The sequence below is a fragment of the Pyrus communis genome, chromosome 5 (genome assembly GCF_041283825.1).
Source record: "Pyrus communis isolate YQ-2024b chromosome 5, ASM4128382v1, whole genome shotgun sequence".
Lineage (NCBI taxonomy): Eukaryota > Viridiplantae > Streptophyta > Magnoliopsida > Rosales > Rosaceae > Pyrus > Pyrus communis.
The window spans coordinates 22361281-22380539 of NC_142569.1; the positions used below are offsets into that span (position 1 = coordinate 22361281).

General features: G+C 37.1%; 1 protein-coding gene across 1 annotated transcript; it reads right to left on the minus strand.

Annotated features, from left to right (window-relative positions):
- Positions 1-1679: 1679 nt before the first annotated feature.
- On the minus strand, positions 1680-7080 carry LOC137726649 (uncharacterized). Its single transcript, XM_068465589.2, has 10 exons — positions 7035-7080; positions 5877-6318; positions 5312-5515; positions 4893-4990; positions 4542-4623; positions 4266-4469; positions 3927-4183; positions 2731-2821; positions 2421-2637; positions 1680-1998 (listed from the first exon to the last, which is right to left on the minus strand). The coding sequence occupies exons 2-10, from the start codon at positions 6048-6050 to the stop codon at positions 1787-1789; spliced, it is 1539 nt and encodes a 512-aa protein (XP_068321690.2). The 5' UTR covers positions 6051-6318; positions 7035-7080; the 3' UTR covers positions 1680-1786.
- Positions 7081-19259: the final 12179 nt, after the last annotated feature.

Sequence of the window (19259 nt, forward strand, 5' to 3'; positions counted from 1 at the left end):
AGAAATTAAAGTTGAGGCTTAGAAGGCAAGGAATTACACAAGAAAGAGGAATCCTAGTTGGAGAGGAACATTATCTTATCCTATCCTATGTTATCTTATCTTATCGTATCCAATATTATCTTATCTTATCTCCAATTGCAAGGAGGAATCCTAATCACATTCCAACACTCTCTACCTGATTTTTAGAGTCCTAAATTAATTCAAAATGCCAAAACCTTTTCCTTCTTGGATTTAGCCATCCCCCCCCCCCCCCCCCCCCCCCATATATATATGGAATTCCTGCAGAGATTTAGAGTTGCCATGCCTACCATTCATCCATTGAAGTTGTTGGAATTTTTAGAGTTCTTTCTATCTTTATTTTAAATTTCAACGTTTATTTTAGATTGCTTTTTAGTTATAATGAACATGTGTAACTAAGTTTCTTTTTAGCTAGAGGAGAATTCGAAGCTATGATCATATGTTTTATATAAATTGATTACATCCAGTTATTGTTTCATAAAACATGAATGCAATTTACTTATCTGCTTTATAGAGAACTTATTCTTGTATGTTTATTAAGGGTGCACACTTAGTTTGCATGCAGGGATTTGATGGTAGAATATAAGGGAATTTCACCTAATCGTTATGAAGTTATATTTCTAAGTAGTAAAAGTCACTAGTCATGATTGAGTTAAGTAAATTCTTGATAGGAGTATCATGCTTTTCATAGTTACGAAAGCTTTGTCAATGCTTATGATTTTCACAGAACTTATTGATATTTGAGAAGTATCTCTATCATGCTTTTCATAGTTAGGGAACTTGAGAAGAATAATTTGGTTGCGTCGCTGAGTCCAATTCAATGAACTTAGGAAAATTTAAGAGTTAATTAGTGTTGTTTACAATTAATTTGGAACTAAATCAAACTCGACCCACATACCATTTAGGAATTTAACACCCGAAATAAAGTAGAGAACTCGAAATGAGGATCAATTATATGTATAGAGGTTGGTTTTTACCTGTAAGACTGAGAGAGAGGTGACAAATCGAGAAGATGGGTGGTGGGGTGATTGGGTTCTGTAAGTCTGGGATGTTGTCAAAGTTGCTAGGCCGTTGTGGTGGTCGCCAAGGCCATCATGATGTCGGGGTGGTGGAGGGGAAGGGACGATGCACTCAAGACGGCAAGAGGGGTGACAAATTGAGAAGATGGGTGATGGGGTGACTGGGTTCTGTAAGTCTGGGATGTCAAATCGAGACGACGAGATAGAGGTGACAAATCAAGAAGATGGTGGTCGCCAAGGCCGTTGTGATGTTGGGGTGTTGGAGGGAAGGGGACGACGCACTCGAGACGACGAGAGAGACTCAAGTTATAGAGTTGAATTTGATAGGTCGAGGACAAGGAAACATAAAACCAACGATGAAGATTGGATGGAGATCAATCTCGTTCGTCCATTCTAATTACAAATGGGCCGGTCCGGATATCTACGATTCCTATACTTCAAGAACCAGCCCGAAACGAAATTTCTAAGGCCTGCCCCGCCCCTCCCCGTTTCTTTTCTTACAAAATTAGAAACGGGCCCGTACCCACCCTAAAACCTCGATTACTCGCCCCGACCCGCGGTTCCTATACTTGTTTGCCCACCCCTAGTTTCCATTAATTAATCCAAACGTACAATTTCTACCTTACTGTTACAAGTTGCTGATTGTGTTCTAAGAATTTCCTTCAATTTCGTATAACACTTGAATAAGCTCAATCTAAATGTGACTATTTACATAACTAAACAAATAGAACTTAAAGATCTGAGGTCACTCATGCTGCAGGCATAGAGGTCGAAATGACAACGTACGACAAGTAGAGTAGCCCATCCTGGATTTTGCTCAAAGCTGTGGTCTGGTCATCATGGAGATGTTTAGAGAAAGTACTTGCTTTTTCTTGGATCGATGTCTGTGAGAGCTCTTCGTGGGATTCCTCAGAAGCACCCTTTATGGCTGCTAGATAAGCTGCGGCAACATCAGACATACCTGTAAAGTTCATCAAAAATCAAACTGTCAAAAAAAGTATCTTTGCTACATGAAATAAACACGGCATCAAAGACCTCAGAAGTGCACGGTATTGATAGGTTTCATTAATCCACTGTGAAACAAAATCATCAAGAATTCAGTCTAAAAGCATAAAGAAAAGACACGAGGGTTTAGGAGACATAGGAATTAGCACCCCAAACGATAACATATTTGGGTTCAATACGTTGCTGTATCCATGAGGATTATCTTCCCAATGATGCAACAAACCAGTCACCTAGTAGCTAACCAGTCTACATTGAGCAACTGAGTAGCAATAAGCGATTAGATCTCAGAGTACATTTTTGCAATGGCAGATTTTCAACTAGGAAAAGGTAGTCAATTATGAGCATAACCAGCAAGAACAAAGTACCAAGGAAATCAACCTGTGACGAAACTGCTAGACACTGCCTCCACATATCCTGCCATTGCTTGTGCTTTTGATCTGATTATCTTTGCTTTCTCAACAGAATCTTCAGGCCAATCAATATTCTCCAGATCAGCATCCACATCTTCTACCTGAGTTTTGTTTGCACTAGATATGATGGATTTACCAAGAATCAGCAGTTGAGATACAGCAAAACAGCACAATTCAGAGAGTCTCTGCAAAAATATGATTGCTTCAGAACTATTGAGCCCATCAATTAAAAGCAAAGCTGATAGAATACCATACTGTTAGACTAGATAATTATGTACATGAACCCCCTCTGAGTGAAGACTCTCTAATCTTCCAGTGGTTCTTTGAATTATATCGTTAACAGCTTGTCCTGCCAAGGCACTTGTGAACCTAAAAAGAACGCAAGTAGAGAAGTTTAAAAGTCATGGTAACAAAGCATGATATAACAATAAACAAAACTAAGTATAGAAGACCAGGCATGTTTCTAATGCAATATGTCAGCCAAGGTTACAAAACCAAGAGGAGCAAATGACTTCCATTTCTTTTAATTGGACGCTGTTGAAATTGTAAAACATATGTAAAGTGAGAAAATGCAATCCGGTTTTGAAACAATACATATCAGTACCCAGCAATAGCTTTTCATAGGACTCCCCTGTAGCAGTCCCACCTTTAAAAGATTTACATTTAGAGTAATGCTACCTAAACAACTTTTTAGACCACATTTGCAAACCAAGTGATGTGTCACCAATAGAAAATAAGCACGTTAATCTATACTTAGGTAATAATCCAATCACCAACAACCACGTCATGTGGTTTACAAAATATGGTTTAACTTGGTGATCTCCTTAGCATTACCCTAACATTTTTTTGAGAGCGTGACGCATGTCAAATACCAAATTGATGCGATGTTGGGACTTATATGATCCATAAACACACACCTCCATAAGCAAATGATTATAAAGATATTATTTTTAAAATCAACTAGCAGGAAGCCTCAGATCTCCAATCAATTCAGACTGAGAAGGACGGTGGACAGGGAAAGGACACATCATCAACAGTGGCTTAATGAAAATCTGTCTCATCATGTAGTTTTATAGTTTCTGTAATCAGATGCTGGCTTTAGCGTACACATAGTCGTTTGTTTGTAAAATGAGTGGACAAATACACAGTAATGAAGCAAAAAAGGTAAGACTATGCTAGTAGATTTATACAAGCTTAAAGATCAGTTAATGAGCAAATTACCGCGGTGGCAGAAAGCAATTATGCATATGCACCCTGGTGCAGGTTCAATCCCCACTGATCCCCCTTCCCCCTAACTAACAATTTAACCCACTAACACTATCGTTTGTCAAAAAAAGAAAAAAAAAGATAAGTTAATGAGTAAATTATGAAAATCAGATGAATGTAATAAAAAAATCAAAATAACTAAAACAGCCATTCATGGAAGCAAAAATTAAAAGACAATAAAAAAAAGAAATTGAACAAGATATAATACCCAGCCGCCATATCAGCAGCCTTACTGACGCTTGAATCATGAAGAGTTTTCATCTCATCAGTATTTCCATCATCTCTGGTCTCTTTCTTTTTGCCTTTGTCCGACTCTGCACCACTTCCATCCAACTTAATATCCAGACTGAAAATCTGTTGCACCTCTTTAAGCTTTCCATCATAAACAGACTTCTGTTCTGATGACAATTTTCCTTTTCTCCGACTAAATAATAGTGCATAATGGCTGGACAAACCCTCCAGTTCCTGACAGTATTACAAAATAACAACTTTAATACATTTTATTCCTTACAATAACAATATTTAACCTCAAAATTACATAACTGACCTCCAACTGTTCTGGACCTCCATATATGTAGAAGCATCGATCAAATCCCACTTCCTCATATAACTGATCCTCTCTGGTTTCCTTTTCAGAAAGTGTAGAATTCTTATTGACTTCTATACCAGTCTCTGTGATCAGCAGATCCAAAGTTTCCTTTCCTACAAGCTCAAGCACTTGCATTCCCTTTGATGTAAAAGCTTTTCCAGTCTGTACACGAAACCAAGATAAGCAATGATGTCGCATTAGTTAACCAAAAAAAAGTAGCAGGGAAATGCAAACCTCTAATAAGGATGGTGCAGTAGAACCATCAGCTCCACCTTGCTGGACAGATCCCCCAAGGTTCACAGCAGAATTCTCAATCCTAGAGAACAAGAAGTTGAAAGTATGGGTCAAGTTTGTGTTTCTAATTTGGTATTCAAACTCTTCACAAATATATCAACTCCATAACTATGTAAGAAGTTAAAATTAGAATCTTGAGCGATTATCTGGACTGTAGCCATCTGCTGATTGCTAATTTTGATCCAGAGCATCGTAAAAAGATTCTCTCTACATGAAATTAAAAAAACTACTCGTGTTCTCCTGTAGCATAATGGCAAAAATACTAATGCATTAAACTACAGTTGAACATACTTGTGCACTAGATCGGTACCCCCTTTCAACGCATTTCCTAATGCTTGCCATGCTCCTGTAGCAAAATTCTCCACAGAACTATCAAGCACCTTCAAACCCTGAAAGTATTCAAAAGTAGCATGTCAAATGAAATACACAAGAAAGTTATCAGCTTTAGAGGATTGAAGCAAAATTTAACAAACACACACATCCAATCCAGTGCAACAGAAAGAGTTAGTGTTAAATTTGCATTAGCGATAGCTAATTACATTACCTATGCATTTCATTCAATAAGTACAACATAAGAAACATAGGGAATGAAAACATAACGAACTCAGCATAAGAAACTTCACTGAGATATGATCGGCATGAATGCATTAACACAAAAGAGTAGCAGATACATAAAAAAGAAATCTCAACTCCGTAAATTTACAACTTGCCTGACCAAAAAGCGAATCCTGACTAGCTTTCTCCAATTTATCAAGAGCAGCCTTTCTTTGCTTTTCATGCTTATCTCGGCTCTCAGTGCCGTCTTGGCTTTCCTTTTCAGAATCCCTTTCCTTGTCCTTGGAAGATTCTTCTGCGTCCTCAGCAGCTTGCATGTCGGCAAGGCTCTTTGCTGCCGTCTGTGCAACCACAGCCGCCTGCATCCAAAAACAGCTACTTCACAAACCGGACCACAAAATGCAGCAAACCTAAACTCTTCCATATGGACTAAATACATAAGTCTCTGCATAGTTTATAATTAAACTCCCACAAACAAATAAAAACATACACTTGTAATCAGATTACAGCACCAAACTCTTAATAGCTTAAACCTACTTTCAGATTCGCAATCTAAAACAGTTAATTAACTCCACAATCATCAAAATCCACCAAAAATTACATCCACTAATCAACATTTCCCAAACTTATAAACCCTAATTTCCAAAATACACCAAATCAGGTAAACTTACAACACAAATGCAGATTCAAATACATTTATCAAACGCTGGAGACACTTACATTCCGAGAAATCTCTTCGGCGGCTTTCTGAAGATCTGAGAAGACGGAAGAAAAGCCCCAACCTCCCCATCCTCCGCCACTTTTCGCCGGCGACGCTTGCGCTACAGTTACTTCTCCTTCTTCCTGTGGAGGAACTTTGTCCTCCTTGAGCGGCTGTTTGTCTTCTTGCTCCATTGCCGATTGAATCCACGCGCTTTCGAGAGAAATGGAAGTTTTGAGGGATTTGATCGAGATTTTTGTGAGTTGGAATTTGTGTGAAGTTTGTTTGTTGGGCGTTTTGTCACTTTTGGGAAGTTGAAATGGACGAAGGGAAAGCTTACCTCTCCATCTGCTACATCGGCGTGCTTTCGAAGTCAAGGCAGCCGGTAAACGCCGTCGTTTGGGATGGTTTTGAGAGAGACTCGTTTGGAACTACCAAATTACTGGACCAACAGATCTACCGCTAGGGTGGAAAAAATTCCCAAAAATCCTGAACCGAACTGAAAAAATCCGGATCCCAAACCAAAAATTTCCCAAACCGAAATTCCCGAAATTTTCGGGATGCTATCCCGAACCGATCCCAAAATTTCGGTATGAGATTTGAGATTAGCTTCTCGATATTTCGGGAATCCCATACCGAACCGAAAATATATAATATTAATTATTATATATATTATTCTTTTATAATTGATGCTAGTAGTTTCTAATTCATGCTCTACAACCTGGAATGCCTTACACCTTGCATATTTTTCATGTTTTGTTTGATATTCATGTGGATTTTATTATTGCTGCTGCCATGGCTGATGATTTTAGAAGGCTTGATTCTTTTGTCTCTCAACATATTGCAAAAAGGGTTTAATTAATTTGAATTTTGACTATTATAAAAACAGTCAGGCATGCCAGTGTTCAATTAAATGGTAGTGTGAATGAAATGAAATTCCTAATTCATGAATGTGTTCTTGAATTATATATTTGAAGAACAATTCATAATTTAATATTTCAATTTGGAATTCCCGATTTGTCCCAAAATCCCGAAAATATTTCGGGATTCCCGAAATTTGGGATTCCCGAAAATTTGGTTTGGGATTGGTCTTCAAATTCCCGTCCCGAAAAATTTTGGTTTGGGATTCGGGATACTAGTTTCGGTATGGTATCCCATACCGAACCACCCCTATTTACCGCTGGTGAATTGCTTTATTCGAACCCAAGTGGCCTGCGTTGGTTTGAAGCTGGTAAATTACACAAAATCACCTTATTATGGGTTACATTATAATTTCATATTTAATGTTTTAAACATTATAATGTCAAACATCTATTATTAGTTCATTAAATTGACTGTTAAGTGATGACATGAAATGCAATGCCATATTTTGCTGACATGTCAGTCAACTTGTACAAATGATTAAACACCTAATAAAATATTTAATTATTAAAATAATCACCTCAATTTTGGATCGAAACACAATTTCATACCTTATATTTTAAACATTACAATGTTATATACCTCAACTTATGAATTCGTTGCAATGTTAGATCTCTGTTAAATTTTCTATCAGTTCTGATGTTAAATGATGACGTGGTAGGAGCGGAATCCACTGCTTTGCCATTGGAATAAAATATTAATTAATTATTAATAAATTAAGAACTTTTATTTTAAAGATTAAAGTTAATTAAAAAAGTATATTAATTAGTTATTTTGAAACAAATATTTTGTTAATTAAAAAGGCTTGATTAAAAGTAATTTTACTTTAAAACTTATAAAAAACAAAAACAAAAACAAAAAACAATGAAGGCTAGCTTCCTATCAAGACCTCTTCGCAGGCCGACCTCTCTACCGATGCTCTTACTTCGGCAAGAACCAAAATCAACCAAAGTACCTTCACGTTCATCCTCCTTTTTCTTCCTTCTCTCTCCAACCTTCCAAATCTGTTTCTCCGAGGGTTCCAAGTCAGAGCCAGAAGCCCTTTTCTTCGTCATCGCCTTTGTCGTCCTCCGTGGAATCCCCTACTACTTGCACGTATTCTAAGCAGTCGCTCATGGAGGTCGCGAAGGCCATTTATGAAGGGAAATTTGAGGCTGGGACGGATAGTCTCGCCCACATACCCAATTTTTTAAAAGGAAAACTAATGAAAATAGCTTCAAAACTTTACATTTTAACCAAAAACTATCTAATAACTTTATTTTATAATAAGGACAAGAAAAAGAAAATAAACTTACCATACGTGCTTGAGTGGACTGGCCAGTGACTATGCCAAATGTTTTCATCAACATTTTCTTTTCTTAGAATATGAAAAAAAAAACTTCAAATTAAATTACTTCCCTAGTTTTGTTTTTGTAGAGTTGCTTCCTCACAGTAGTCAAGATGATAAGAGATTTTTCAATGTGCCTGGAACACGGTACACCATACACCATGTGTCTCTATATAAGTGGTGAGATTCTTGTGTTAAAAAATTAATAACATAATACGTGGTGTACCACTTGTGTTATGGGCACAAGGAAAAAATTCTCCAAGATGACACTCAAGCTCAAGAAATTGGATGGAGAGCTACATTTAATTATTGTAGGTATGTATATTGTGACGACCCATCCCTAATTTTCTATGTAATCTCTCCCCGAGTATTTAAATTGACATTTATGCCCTTGTGGCAAGTGTCGTGGACGTGTTTATTTGTTCTTAAATTATTTTTCTTGCTATCGTAATTAATTAGTATTCGTTGATACGATCACGTGAGCACGAGTTGGGCCCGAATTAGATTCGTAACAAAAAGGTTACATTACGTTAAAGTACGTAATTAACGGGTAAAATTGTACACAAGTGCGTATTAATTTACCAGTGTTAGAAACATTGTTTTCTGATAGATTTCCTGATTTCTTTTTACTGTTAAGCCTGAAAATCTTATCCCTTCTTTTCTTTAAAACCGGACATGTGCCCTACACCTTACCACCAATCAAATAAGTCCCTCACACTTCTTACCCAATCAGTTTTTCTCCCTTTTTCTCTTTGCCCAATTAGAAAAGTCACACACTCTCTCTCTTCTCTCTCACTCACCAAAGCTCTTTTTCTCTGCAACAAGGAAGACCAACGTCAAAACCTTGCAGATCGAGCTCAATAACCACACCATCACACTCCTCTCATCACTATGAACTCAACCATACCTTCAGATCACGCGTTGGTTGAGTTTTGAGTGGTCAACGCAGAGCAACTCGGAAGCTCCGACTCGGTGAGTTCTACATTGACGTGATCTAACCGCGGTCCAAGGTTTTGAAGGTTGGGGAAGCTTCCACACAACTCTAGGGAGACCCTAGACTAAGTTTGGAGTGAAGTTAAGGCGAAAACATACAGTTTCAATGAGTTGAAATAAGGTCTAAAAGCTTCGAGCTAACTTCAGACAATTTTCGTCCACTTTTTGGACTTTTCGAAGGTATAAACTTGTTCTTTTCTTCATTCCCTTCATTTCCATATAAAGTGTGTCGAAAATGGTTGAGAAATAAAGAAGATATGAAGTTCTGAAAATTTTCCAGAAGTCGGCGAGTTTTTCTAGTTTTCTGCGAAACCAGACGGCGGTGGACGGCAAGGCTCACCGAAAAAGACAAGGAATATTCCGTCAAAGTTGATGGAATATTCTAACAGTGTCAGGTAACACCGTTAACTTTTAACGGAATATTCTGTCACTTTAACAGAATATTCCTAACTACCATTAGGTTTCTGTCAGACACGTGTCTGCGCGTGGCCACACATATGGCCGTGGGTTGGACTTTTGGTTTTAATTTATTCATAATTTTCTTCCATCACTTGCACTTTTGGTTACGTCTTCTTCACATAACGGCCAGCACATCTTGATTCTGGTCGAGGTGTGTCATATATAATGTGAGGGAACTTTAATTTGGTAATTGAAAACAGCTTTTAAATATATAATTACTGAGAACATAATCTTCTCAAGGTTTTGATTTAAAGGATAACTTCTAGGCTAATCGTTTTTGGCATAATGGATGCTTTTACAAGACTGAACAGGGTCTAAATTTCAAACCTTATGAAAGTAAATGAAGAATGAGGCACTATTTATAAAACTTGACCAACAAGTAAACACTATTTATGAAACTGGACCGATAAGTAAACACTGTTTATGAGACAAAACCAAGAATTTAGACACTATTTATAATACTAAACCAATAGGTGGAAACTATTTATGAAACTGGATCAAGAACTAGACACTATTTATGAAACATGACCAAGAAGTAAGGACTATTTATGAAAGTGGACCAATAATTGGGCACTATTTATGAAAGTGGACCAAGAAAGAGATAATATTTATGAAACTATACCATTACTATACAATATTTATGAAACTTGATCCAATAACTAGGCACTATTTATGAACCATGCGGGAGAAGGGGGAGCAAAGACTTGTCACAAGGCCGCAACACGGGGTAGGGGGATGGTTTATGAGAGATGGGTGAAGCTTCCATTTCAAACCATTAAGGTTAATTGTGATGGTGCTTAGTGTTCTCGAATGGGGATTGGCGGATTTGGGTGGGTGGCTAGAGACTTTGCAAGGATTTTCCAGGGGGGCGGAGGTGTTAGGGGTGTCTTGTGTGGGTTTAGTTTGTGGCGGAAGCGGAGGTGGTAAGGTAGGGTTTGTTGGCTTGTATGGAGAGAGGTTATGGAAGGGTTCAGATTGAAACTGACTCGAAGATGCTTGTGGAGATGTTAAATGACCTTCTTTTGCCGGAGGCTAGCATTGAAGGAATATTATGGAACATTGAGTATAGTAAAAACCAATTGAATTGTGTGGATTTTCTTTATACTCCTCGAGCCTGTAATGAGGCTGCACATTTGGTGGCAAAGTTTGTCATGCGTATAGGGGGTTCTCATTTGTGGGATTGCTTGGAGCCGGAGTGGTTATTTAACACTCTGGCTATTGATGTAAACATTTATGTTTGTATCTAATAATATTATCCTTTGACAAATAAAAAAAAAAAAAAAAAAAAACTTGACCAATAAATAGTGTTCAGTTTCATAAACAGTGTTTGTGATGGACGTGCGGGGTCCCGTGCATCAGGGTTTTTTTATTTATAATTTTTTATATTAAAATTATGTCATTTTCATTAAACTTTAAGTTCTTTCGTCATTTTTATTAAAATTTAAGGGTTTTCATTAATATTTCATTCTTTTTCATTAAATAAAGTTATAGCATGATTTTTTTTTTTTTATTAAAAACCCATTTCATGAAAGCTCCATTTTTTAAAACATTATTTTTTTCCCAAAAACTTATCATTAGTTTGGAATTTGAAGATTTTCAATTTCGATTGAGGAGAAATTCAACTTTAATAGACCTAACTGAATCTTCCCTTTTTTGCAAGGGGTTTTCCGATCTCGAAGTCCCGCTGGTTTTCTTGCGTTTTCAAGGGTTTCGATTCCATTCCCTCTGAGTTTTAAGGAATGAATTTTTTGTGAATTAAAGCCACACGGAGAGAAAAGAGGTTAGACAGCCTGGAGTTAACACTTCCTCCTTCCATACCCATAGAAGCATAGGTTCCTTTACAAAGCAAAAGGCGAACACAACCTGTAAGTGCCACAAAATCCATTTGAGATGGAGATGAAGCCTGTAGTAGTACTCGGTCGGAAGAAGATCGTTTTCCTTTTGAATTAATAAAATATTTTTCTTTTTTAATTAATAAAATATTTTTCTTTTTTAATTGTTAAATAAAAATGATTAGTTTATTAATAATTATTTATTTAATATTCTAATTGGAAAAGAAATGGGTCCCGCTCCTGCCACATCATCATTTAACAACTAAATTGAAAGAAAATTTAATGGAGGTGTGACATTCCAACGAATTCATAAGTTGAGCTATGACATTGCAATGTTTAAAACATGAGGTATGAGATTATGATTCGATCCATAGTTGAGGCAGTTTTGTGTAATTTACCTAATTATTTTATTTCATTTAAAATATTATTTAAAAAAAAAAAATAAATAACCAAACCCACCCATCCATAGTCCCCATCCTTCCCCTCACTTCTCTCTCTCGCCATGCCCAAAACCACCATCCCACCCCTCTTTCTCCCCATCCTGTCGTCGACACCGCCATTGTCTGCAAGCTCCAAGCCCTAGGCTTCACGAACCTTGTCCTCCACACCCACGCTGACGTCAAGAAGCCCCATAAATGTACCTGCACCACTGAACCTCATCGGACCCCAAGCCAAACCTTAGAAACCCAATCGAACCTGCTTTCCATTCGATCCCAAAACCCCACCACAACCACCTCCCATCCCTTGAGACAAAACCCACAAACCTAGTTGAGCAAAGGCCGAAGCTTTCTCCGATCCCAAATTGCCACCACATGTTCGGAACATGAGAGTTAGATGCACATGAATTTTCAGAGGCAGTAATAGAGGTGTCAGACGGGGTAGCAACAGAGCATACTTAGCTTGCGAATTCCAATTGGGATTTGATTTGCTTGAGTAAATTAAAAATTGGGGACTGAAATTGTAAAATAATAGGTAGCGAAATATTTGGGTTGAAGTGTAACAACCCGTCCCTAATTTTATGATTTTATTAATTTTAAAGGAGTGAATTGACCAAAATGCCCCTACAAGTGAGATTGTTGACTTTCGTTGACCGTCATTTCGTGACCCGTATAAGCTATTATTTTACTGTATATTCTCGAAGTACTCGATGGTACGAACGTATAGGAGCAAGCGGAATTTTATTTGGAGCTATGATGAAGATTTTACGGAACTACGAAACTTAAGGGTGTTTAATGAAATTTGAATTTTGCGTATTTTATTATTTTCTGGCCAGACAATTTTAAATTTTGTATAATTTTTCTGGCCCATAAGGCCCACACCAACACAAACTCTCCTATCATCTCTTACCATGTGTCACTCATCCCCCCAACTTTTTGGGACACTTTTTTTTTTTTTCTCTAACTCTTCTGGCTTTCTCTCTCTCTCACTCTAGCTCTTTCACTCTCTCCATTTCTTTCCTCTGCAATGGCACATTGAGGACCACCGAGGCACCATCAACCTCCCTATTCCGGCGAGATCCACCACCCACTAAACTAACACCCTTATCTCTCCTCTGTAACCAAGTTTCCATCACCACCATCGAACCAGGACACCCATGCCGCTACCTCCATGTTTCCCAACAAGTACCTTGTGAATTTCAGTGTAAGTAAGCCTAAAAAATCCCCAAGATCTTCGTAGATAGTGTTTAGGAGTACAATCAGGATGTTTTTGAGACATTTTGGTGGCTTTTGGTGCAGAGAAACATTGGGGGAAACTCTCCCTAGTTTTCTAGTGAGAATCCGACAGCTTCGAGCTGTTTTTCGGCCAACTCTAACCACGACCAAGGAACCTAATGGTATATTTTGATTCCTTGTTTCTTGGGCTTCCACTTAATATATTGGATGACTAGTTTTAGGGGAGATTTGTGGTTGATCGGAAAAGGGGATTTCCGGCTTTCTCTTTCATTGAATCTGGCAACCTGAAATCAGATCGACCCAACCCGTGAGGAAAAAAAAAAAAAGGATCCAAAAACCCAGATTCGGATTCAAACCCGAGATTTGGCCCGACCCATTTCCTAAATGGATTTGGAATATTCTCTAGAATATTCCTTGCGTTGACTTTTCCGAAATTTTCTCGAAAACCTTCATAGCCTAATTTCAACGTCCCGAGTCTATTTTTGACATCATTTTAGGGAAATTCTAAAGATTTAACGTAGTTGACCGGCTTGGCGTCTCGGTTGACTTTTTAGTTGATGGTTGACTTTTTGCAAAATTTGCCAGGGACCCTTTTTAGCGTATTTCGACGCCCTAATTCTAAATCCGCACTCTATTTTCCCAAATTTAACCATTTTAGTTGAGTTTTTACTTACGGGACTCAATATTATGTTTAGGTGAGATTACTATCGTAGACTTCGACTTTTTTAGTTTGAATGGCTATGACCTTGCAAGTATCTGTGAGTGTGTCTTTTCTTTTATATAGTGTGTGTATATATATGTTTAGTTTCCATATATACATCTAATAACGAAGCTTCTACGTGGTTGCCATAATTAAATTAGCGTTTACAAGAAATGTCGTAATGATGAGAATTAGGAAATCATTATAATCCTACATGATGCATAGGTATCCGTACTATTTTGGGATGCCTTAATCATATTTATGGTTATAGATAGTATTATGTTGACATGAATTACCGATTTACCATTGCATGATTTTATTTATGTTATTTGCTCATCGTGTGCTACACTGGTGTTAGTACTCGCCCGTGCTAGGGCAGCTTCATGAGTATGTTCACATCGCACTGCACACTCATTTTGGATACATTGTAGGTGTCTGTCCTATTTAGGACTCGTATGTGATGCGCATAACGCTAGTTTTCACGTGATTGTAGACTAGAGCGTAAATCATTATTACACCCAGTCCTGTTTATGTTAGAATACCTCTACATGAACTTGTGTGTTAGCATATGTCGATGAGCACTCAATATGATATGTTTGTTTATGTGAGATTATGTGACTACCGTACGTTAGGCGTTTGTTTACGAAATATTGTGACGTATTGAGTTCTTGAGATATTGCAAGCTACGGGAAGTATTTTCACACTATACATAGTATGTATATTTGGAAACTATACTTGTTTTACGGTGAGGCATTATTATGTTTTCGAAAAGGTTTTTACAAAGCTTTATTTTTAGGCCACTCACCTTTGTTTTTTCTACTCTCCAGGATTTAGTGGCAGTGTTCGTGTCAACGAGGATTTTTGGCAAACGCTGATATAGGAAACTATTTCGAATGGTATAGTTCTTATTCTAATTTTACTATACTTATGCTCTGACATCACGTGCGAAATGAGTTCATCTTTGCTCACAAGCGCACTCTTGCATTTAGGCACTTTTAAGTTTAAATTTACGCACATTTTCCCCATCAAACAGCTCAATTTGGAATCCAAATGGACATTTCGGGTCAAGGTGTCATGAAGAGCAGTAGGCACCCAAAGCCAAGGAGAGATGGTAGTAATTGGCAGGTGAGGGTGGCAGTGGAGGAGTGAGTTCTGGTTCTGGTGGTGAAGGAAGGATGGAAGGTTGGGGGATACATACGGACTGGGAAAGAAGGGTGAGGGTGATGAGTTTGTAGGGGGTGGGTCTCGCATTTTTAAAATAAAAATAATTAAATGATTTTATTTTAAAATTTTTAGTACAATTAATTTTTTAATCCAGTTGGGCTAGAGAGTGGCCCCGCCTTAAGTCACATCGTTTTTTTTCTTAGGAGAGAAATTAACAAAAAAATTGACGAAGGTCTGACATTGCAACAAATTCGTAAGATGAGCTATGACATTGTAATTTTTAAAACATGAGGCATGAGATTATGGTTCGACCCATAGTTAAGGTAGTTTTGTGTAATTTACCCTTTGAAGTTTGAATATCAAACAATCCAAAATTGAACTCAACCTTAATGTATAGGTTGAGTTTTCTATGGTGCGACAAAGCTTTGCAGAGGCGTGCAAACTAAATGGGGGCCGTTGGATGAAATCTGAACAGTTGGAAAATCAATCCATCAAAATGAGCTTTGGGTGAAACCGCATCATAAATGACCCGTCACTAATTGAAAACAGTAACCTGCATCAATTCAAAATTTTTGAAATTTAAACTCTCCTCCCCTCCCTCCCTGACATCAAGAGTTACCACCTTAAATTTATCCCAAACCTCTCTATCACTCACCAACCCTCTACCATCATTCACATTGAAAAGTTGCTTACTGTTCAAAATTTTCGTTGTCGTTCGAAACCCAGTCGTAGTTGCATTGTGCTTGTCGTCTCTTGCCTCGCTGCACTTCCACACTAAAGTTTAGAAATTCAAGTAGGTTTGGTTCAAGGGTGAGTAGTTGGTTCGACAAAAATGACATGGTGCTTGCTTAGTTCAAGTTAGGTTCAGAGTCGTTGCTTCCCCCAATAGTCGACATCATACTTCATTCCCCAAAGTAAATTTGAAATTTGGTGAATTAGGAAATATGGAACCCTAGGAATATTTTTTTTTCTTTGTAAATTCGATCAATTTGATTAATTATGCAAGTTGATTGATGAAATTAGTTGAAATTGGTGGATATTTGTCAAATGTTTGGAAAATTTCAGTGGATTTGGGTTTATAAATGTTGTTGATAGGTTATGTGTAAGGGATAGGTCGTCCAGTTTTGTTTTTTTTTTAAGTTATATTGTTGAGTTGGGAATGATTTGTGTTGATCAAATCTTTTTTCATATTTTTTACATTTCTACCTTTGTTTATTATTAATTATTAATTACAAATTAATGTTTTACACATTAAGTTCCACATGGCATACCATGATGCTGCCACGTGGATAATTTCAGGTGACAAATGCAGGCGCCAAATGAAAATGTAAGGAGACTTTTTTCCCTCCTAATCCCTTGGTCTTTACTGAAGACGTCAAAAAGGAGATTTTAATCCCATCTTATCATCCAAACCCCCTAATTACATTCCACAAATTTTTACCAACTCCAATCTCCTTTCTTAAATTCCTTTGCTTCTCCTTAAATCTTTAATTTTCCATCAACTGCACTTAATCATGACAATAACACCCAATTTGCCTCCGATTTTATTAAATACACCAAACAGCACCCAAAACTTCATCCCAAATCCTCTTTAATACACCAACATCCATAACTCATCCTCCAATTAATACCCCACCTCCCAAAACAAATATGGTCATCTTTAATACTCAGCATCCAATCACAGTGAATATACCCCCTACCAAAGACTCAAACTGTGTCAAGAAGAGGCCGCTGCTACTAGTTATTCCAAGCATTTATTTTTAGGTAGACATAACTCAACACAGTGTCTTTTGTTTTGGAAGACACCTTGAGTTCATTGGGAAAATCGAACGCGTTCCTGGTGAGTTGATGTGAAATATTCTAACACTCAAATTAAACCCTCTTTTTGACAATTGTAGTATAGATATAAGTAGGGATCATTCTAGGCCGGGGATTAGGAGGGATTACTAATCTACTCTAAACTGACTCAAAAACATAAAACTAAACTTAAAAATACTTAAATAAACTCAAAAGACTCTTAACTAAACTTATATGACTCAAAACAAACTTAAAAGACTCAAAACAACACAAAACAATCAAAAAGACTCAAACTAGACTCTAGGACTCAATTTGGACGAAAATAGAATTGGTTTTGACTCAAAATACTCAAAAACACACAATAGCTCAGATTCTAACCTAATTGACACTTAAAACAAAGGGGGGGTTTTGGTTTTGACGAATTTGAATTAAAACAAAACAGAAACTAAACTTAGACAAAGTTATGAACGAATTTGGGTATATGGATGGGTGATTAGCTAGCTAGAGGATTCTTCTCCACACATGACACACTTGCATACAAATTGATTTCCAGTTGCTTTTCCGATAAACCATGAACCTCAACACCCCAGATTAACCGTGACATCACTAATTAACCCTCAGATTTTCCTTAAGTTATTGGATTGGATGACATCATACGACAACCAAAGCATTCTTCAAAAGTCCCCTACATGACATCATAATAGAGATACAATCAAAGATCATTACGTTCTATGAAAATCATAAGTATTGACAAAGCACTTGTAACTATGACATCATGATACTCATGCTAGGAATTTACTTAACATGATTGTGAAAACAACCTTAACTACTTGTGAACATAAGTTTGTAACGATTATGTGAAACTCCCTTATATTCTAGCACCAAATTCAAGCATGCAAATTAAGTGTGCACCCTTAATCAACAAACAAGAATAAGTTATCCATCAAACGGTTAAGTAAATTGCATTCACAATTTATGAAATCACAACTGGAATTAATCAATTCATATTGCAAATATAATCATGGTTTCAAAGTCTCCCCTAGCTAAAACAAGTTTAGCTCCTCATGTTTACAACAAAACAAAGAGAATATAAATTAAACATTGAAAACAAAGATAGAATACACCTAGAAACACTCCAGGTGGCTCCTCCTTCCTTCCTTGCTGCCAACAATGGGGATTTGTGTGAATTTAGGCTCTTGAGGTGTGGTGGATGGTGTGGTGTGAATTTGTGGTAGAGGGTGGTGGTTTTTGAGTGTTGTGGCATCAAGTATTTATAGGGTGAAGGGGAGGCACGAATTTGGGCTGAAAAGGAGAGGAATTAGGACTCCAAATCACCAAAGAACAAGGATACTTTCAATCAGATTCCAAGGAGGACAAGGAATGGTCCTTGTGGCAGATTCTAGAACTTGTAGAAGGGTTACATGTGGCATAAACTTAATGCACGAAAATAGGGCTTCTAGAACTTGATATTTAGGTGATTTAATGTGAAAAGGAGTCCTCTTTGAAGTTGGAATTAAGGTAGGAAAAGATTAGGATAGGATAAGATAAGATAATGTTAGAGTTAGGAAAGGATAAGGTTGGTTAGGATAGGATAAGATAAGGTTGGATAAGGTTCCTTATTTCTTGCTATTTCCTTATCTTCTTTGCATTTGGACTTCTTTCTCCAGATTTGTAGCCTTTCCTAGCCCTTCTTGACTTCAATTTCGTCCATCCTCTTTGCTCCATTGTTAAGCTATCCAATCCATGCCCAAAACTTCTCCAAATAGCCTCAAAATGCACTTTCTTGCTCCTTTTGCCATTAGGACCTAAAAACATACGAAAATAGCTTAAAAGACTAAAATAGATAGTAATTAAGTAACTAAATGCAAGGAAACAACATAACTAAGTAGCATAAATATGCTCCTATCAAATTCCCCCACACTTAGCTTTTGCTAGTCCTCGAGCAAAACGAAATGAACAAAACACAATCTAGACCTTCCAACATGTACCTCGGGGATTTCCAATGCAACATGACATATTAACGAACACCACATACATAGATTTTACTTATCCCTACCCTCGAGCATATACTTAATCATAGTTACTACTTGTTAGTTCACATTTAATCAATTAAAACAATGTTTTGAATGTAGTAACATGCCTTAGAGAATTCCCTCAATTCCTCACTAGAATGCACTTTATTTTCACACAGATTTTCTAACTTCACACCCTACACTAGGTATATGTGAGAAGATTGATGTAAATATGTAAACTAATACTCACATATGTATAATCAAAGAAGGCACTTTCTGGAATTATTAACATGTATATGATCTCTTGAATGGAATGCCACTACTTAGACGCGAGAACCAGGGATACCATATGCTCAAACCAATTTTAAACTCCACATATTGAAACACATAACAATCAAGATCGAAGTCAAAGGGTTGTAACGGGGCTAAGGTATTGGCTAACAAAGAAAGGTAAGGATAAACAAAAGTTCTTAAAGCAATAGTAAGCAAAGTAATGAAATAAACACTTAGAATTCACTTTTGAAT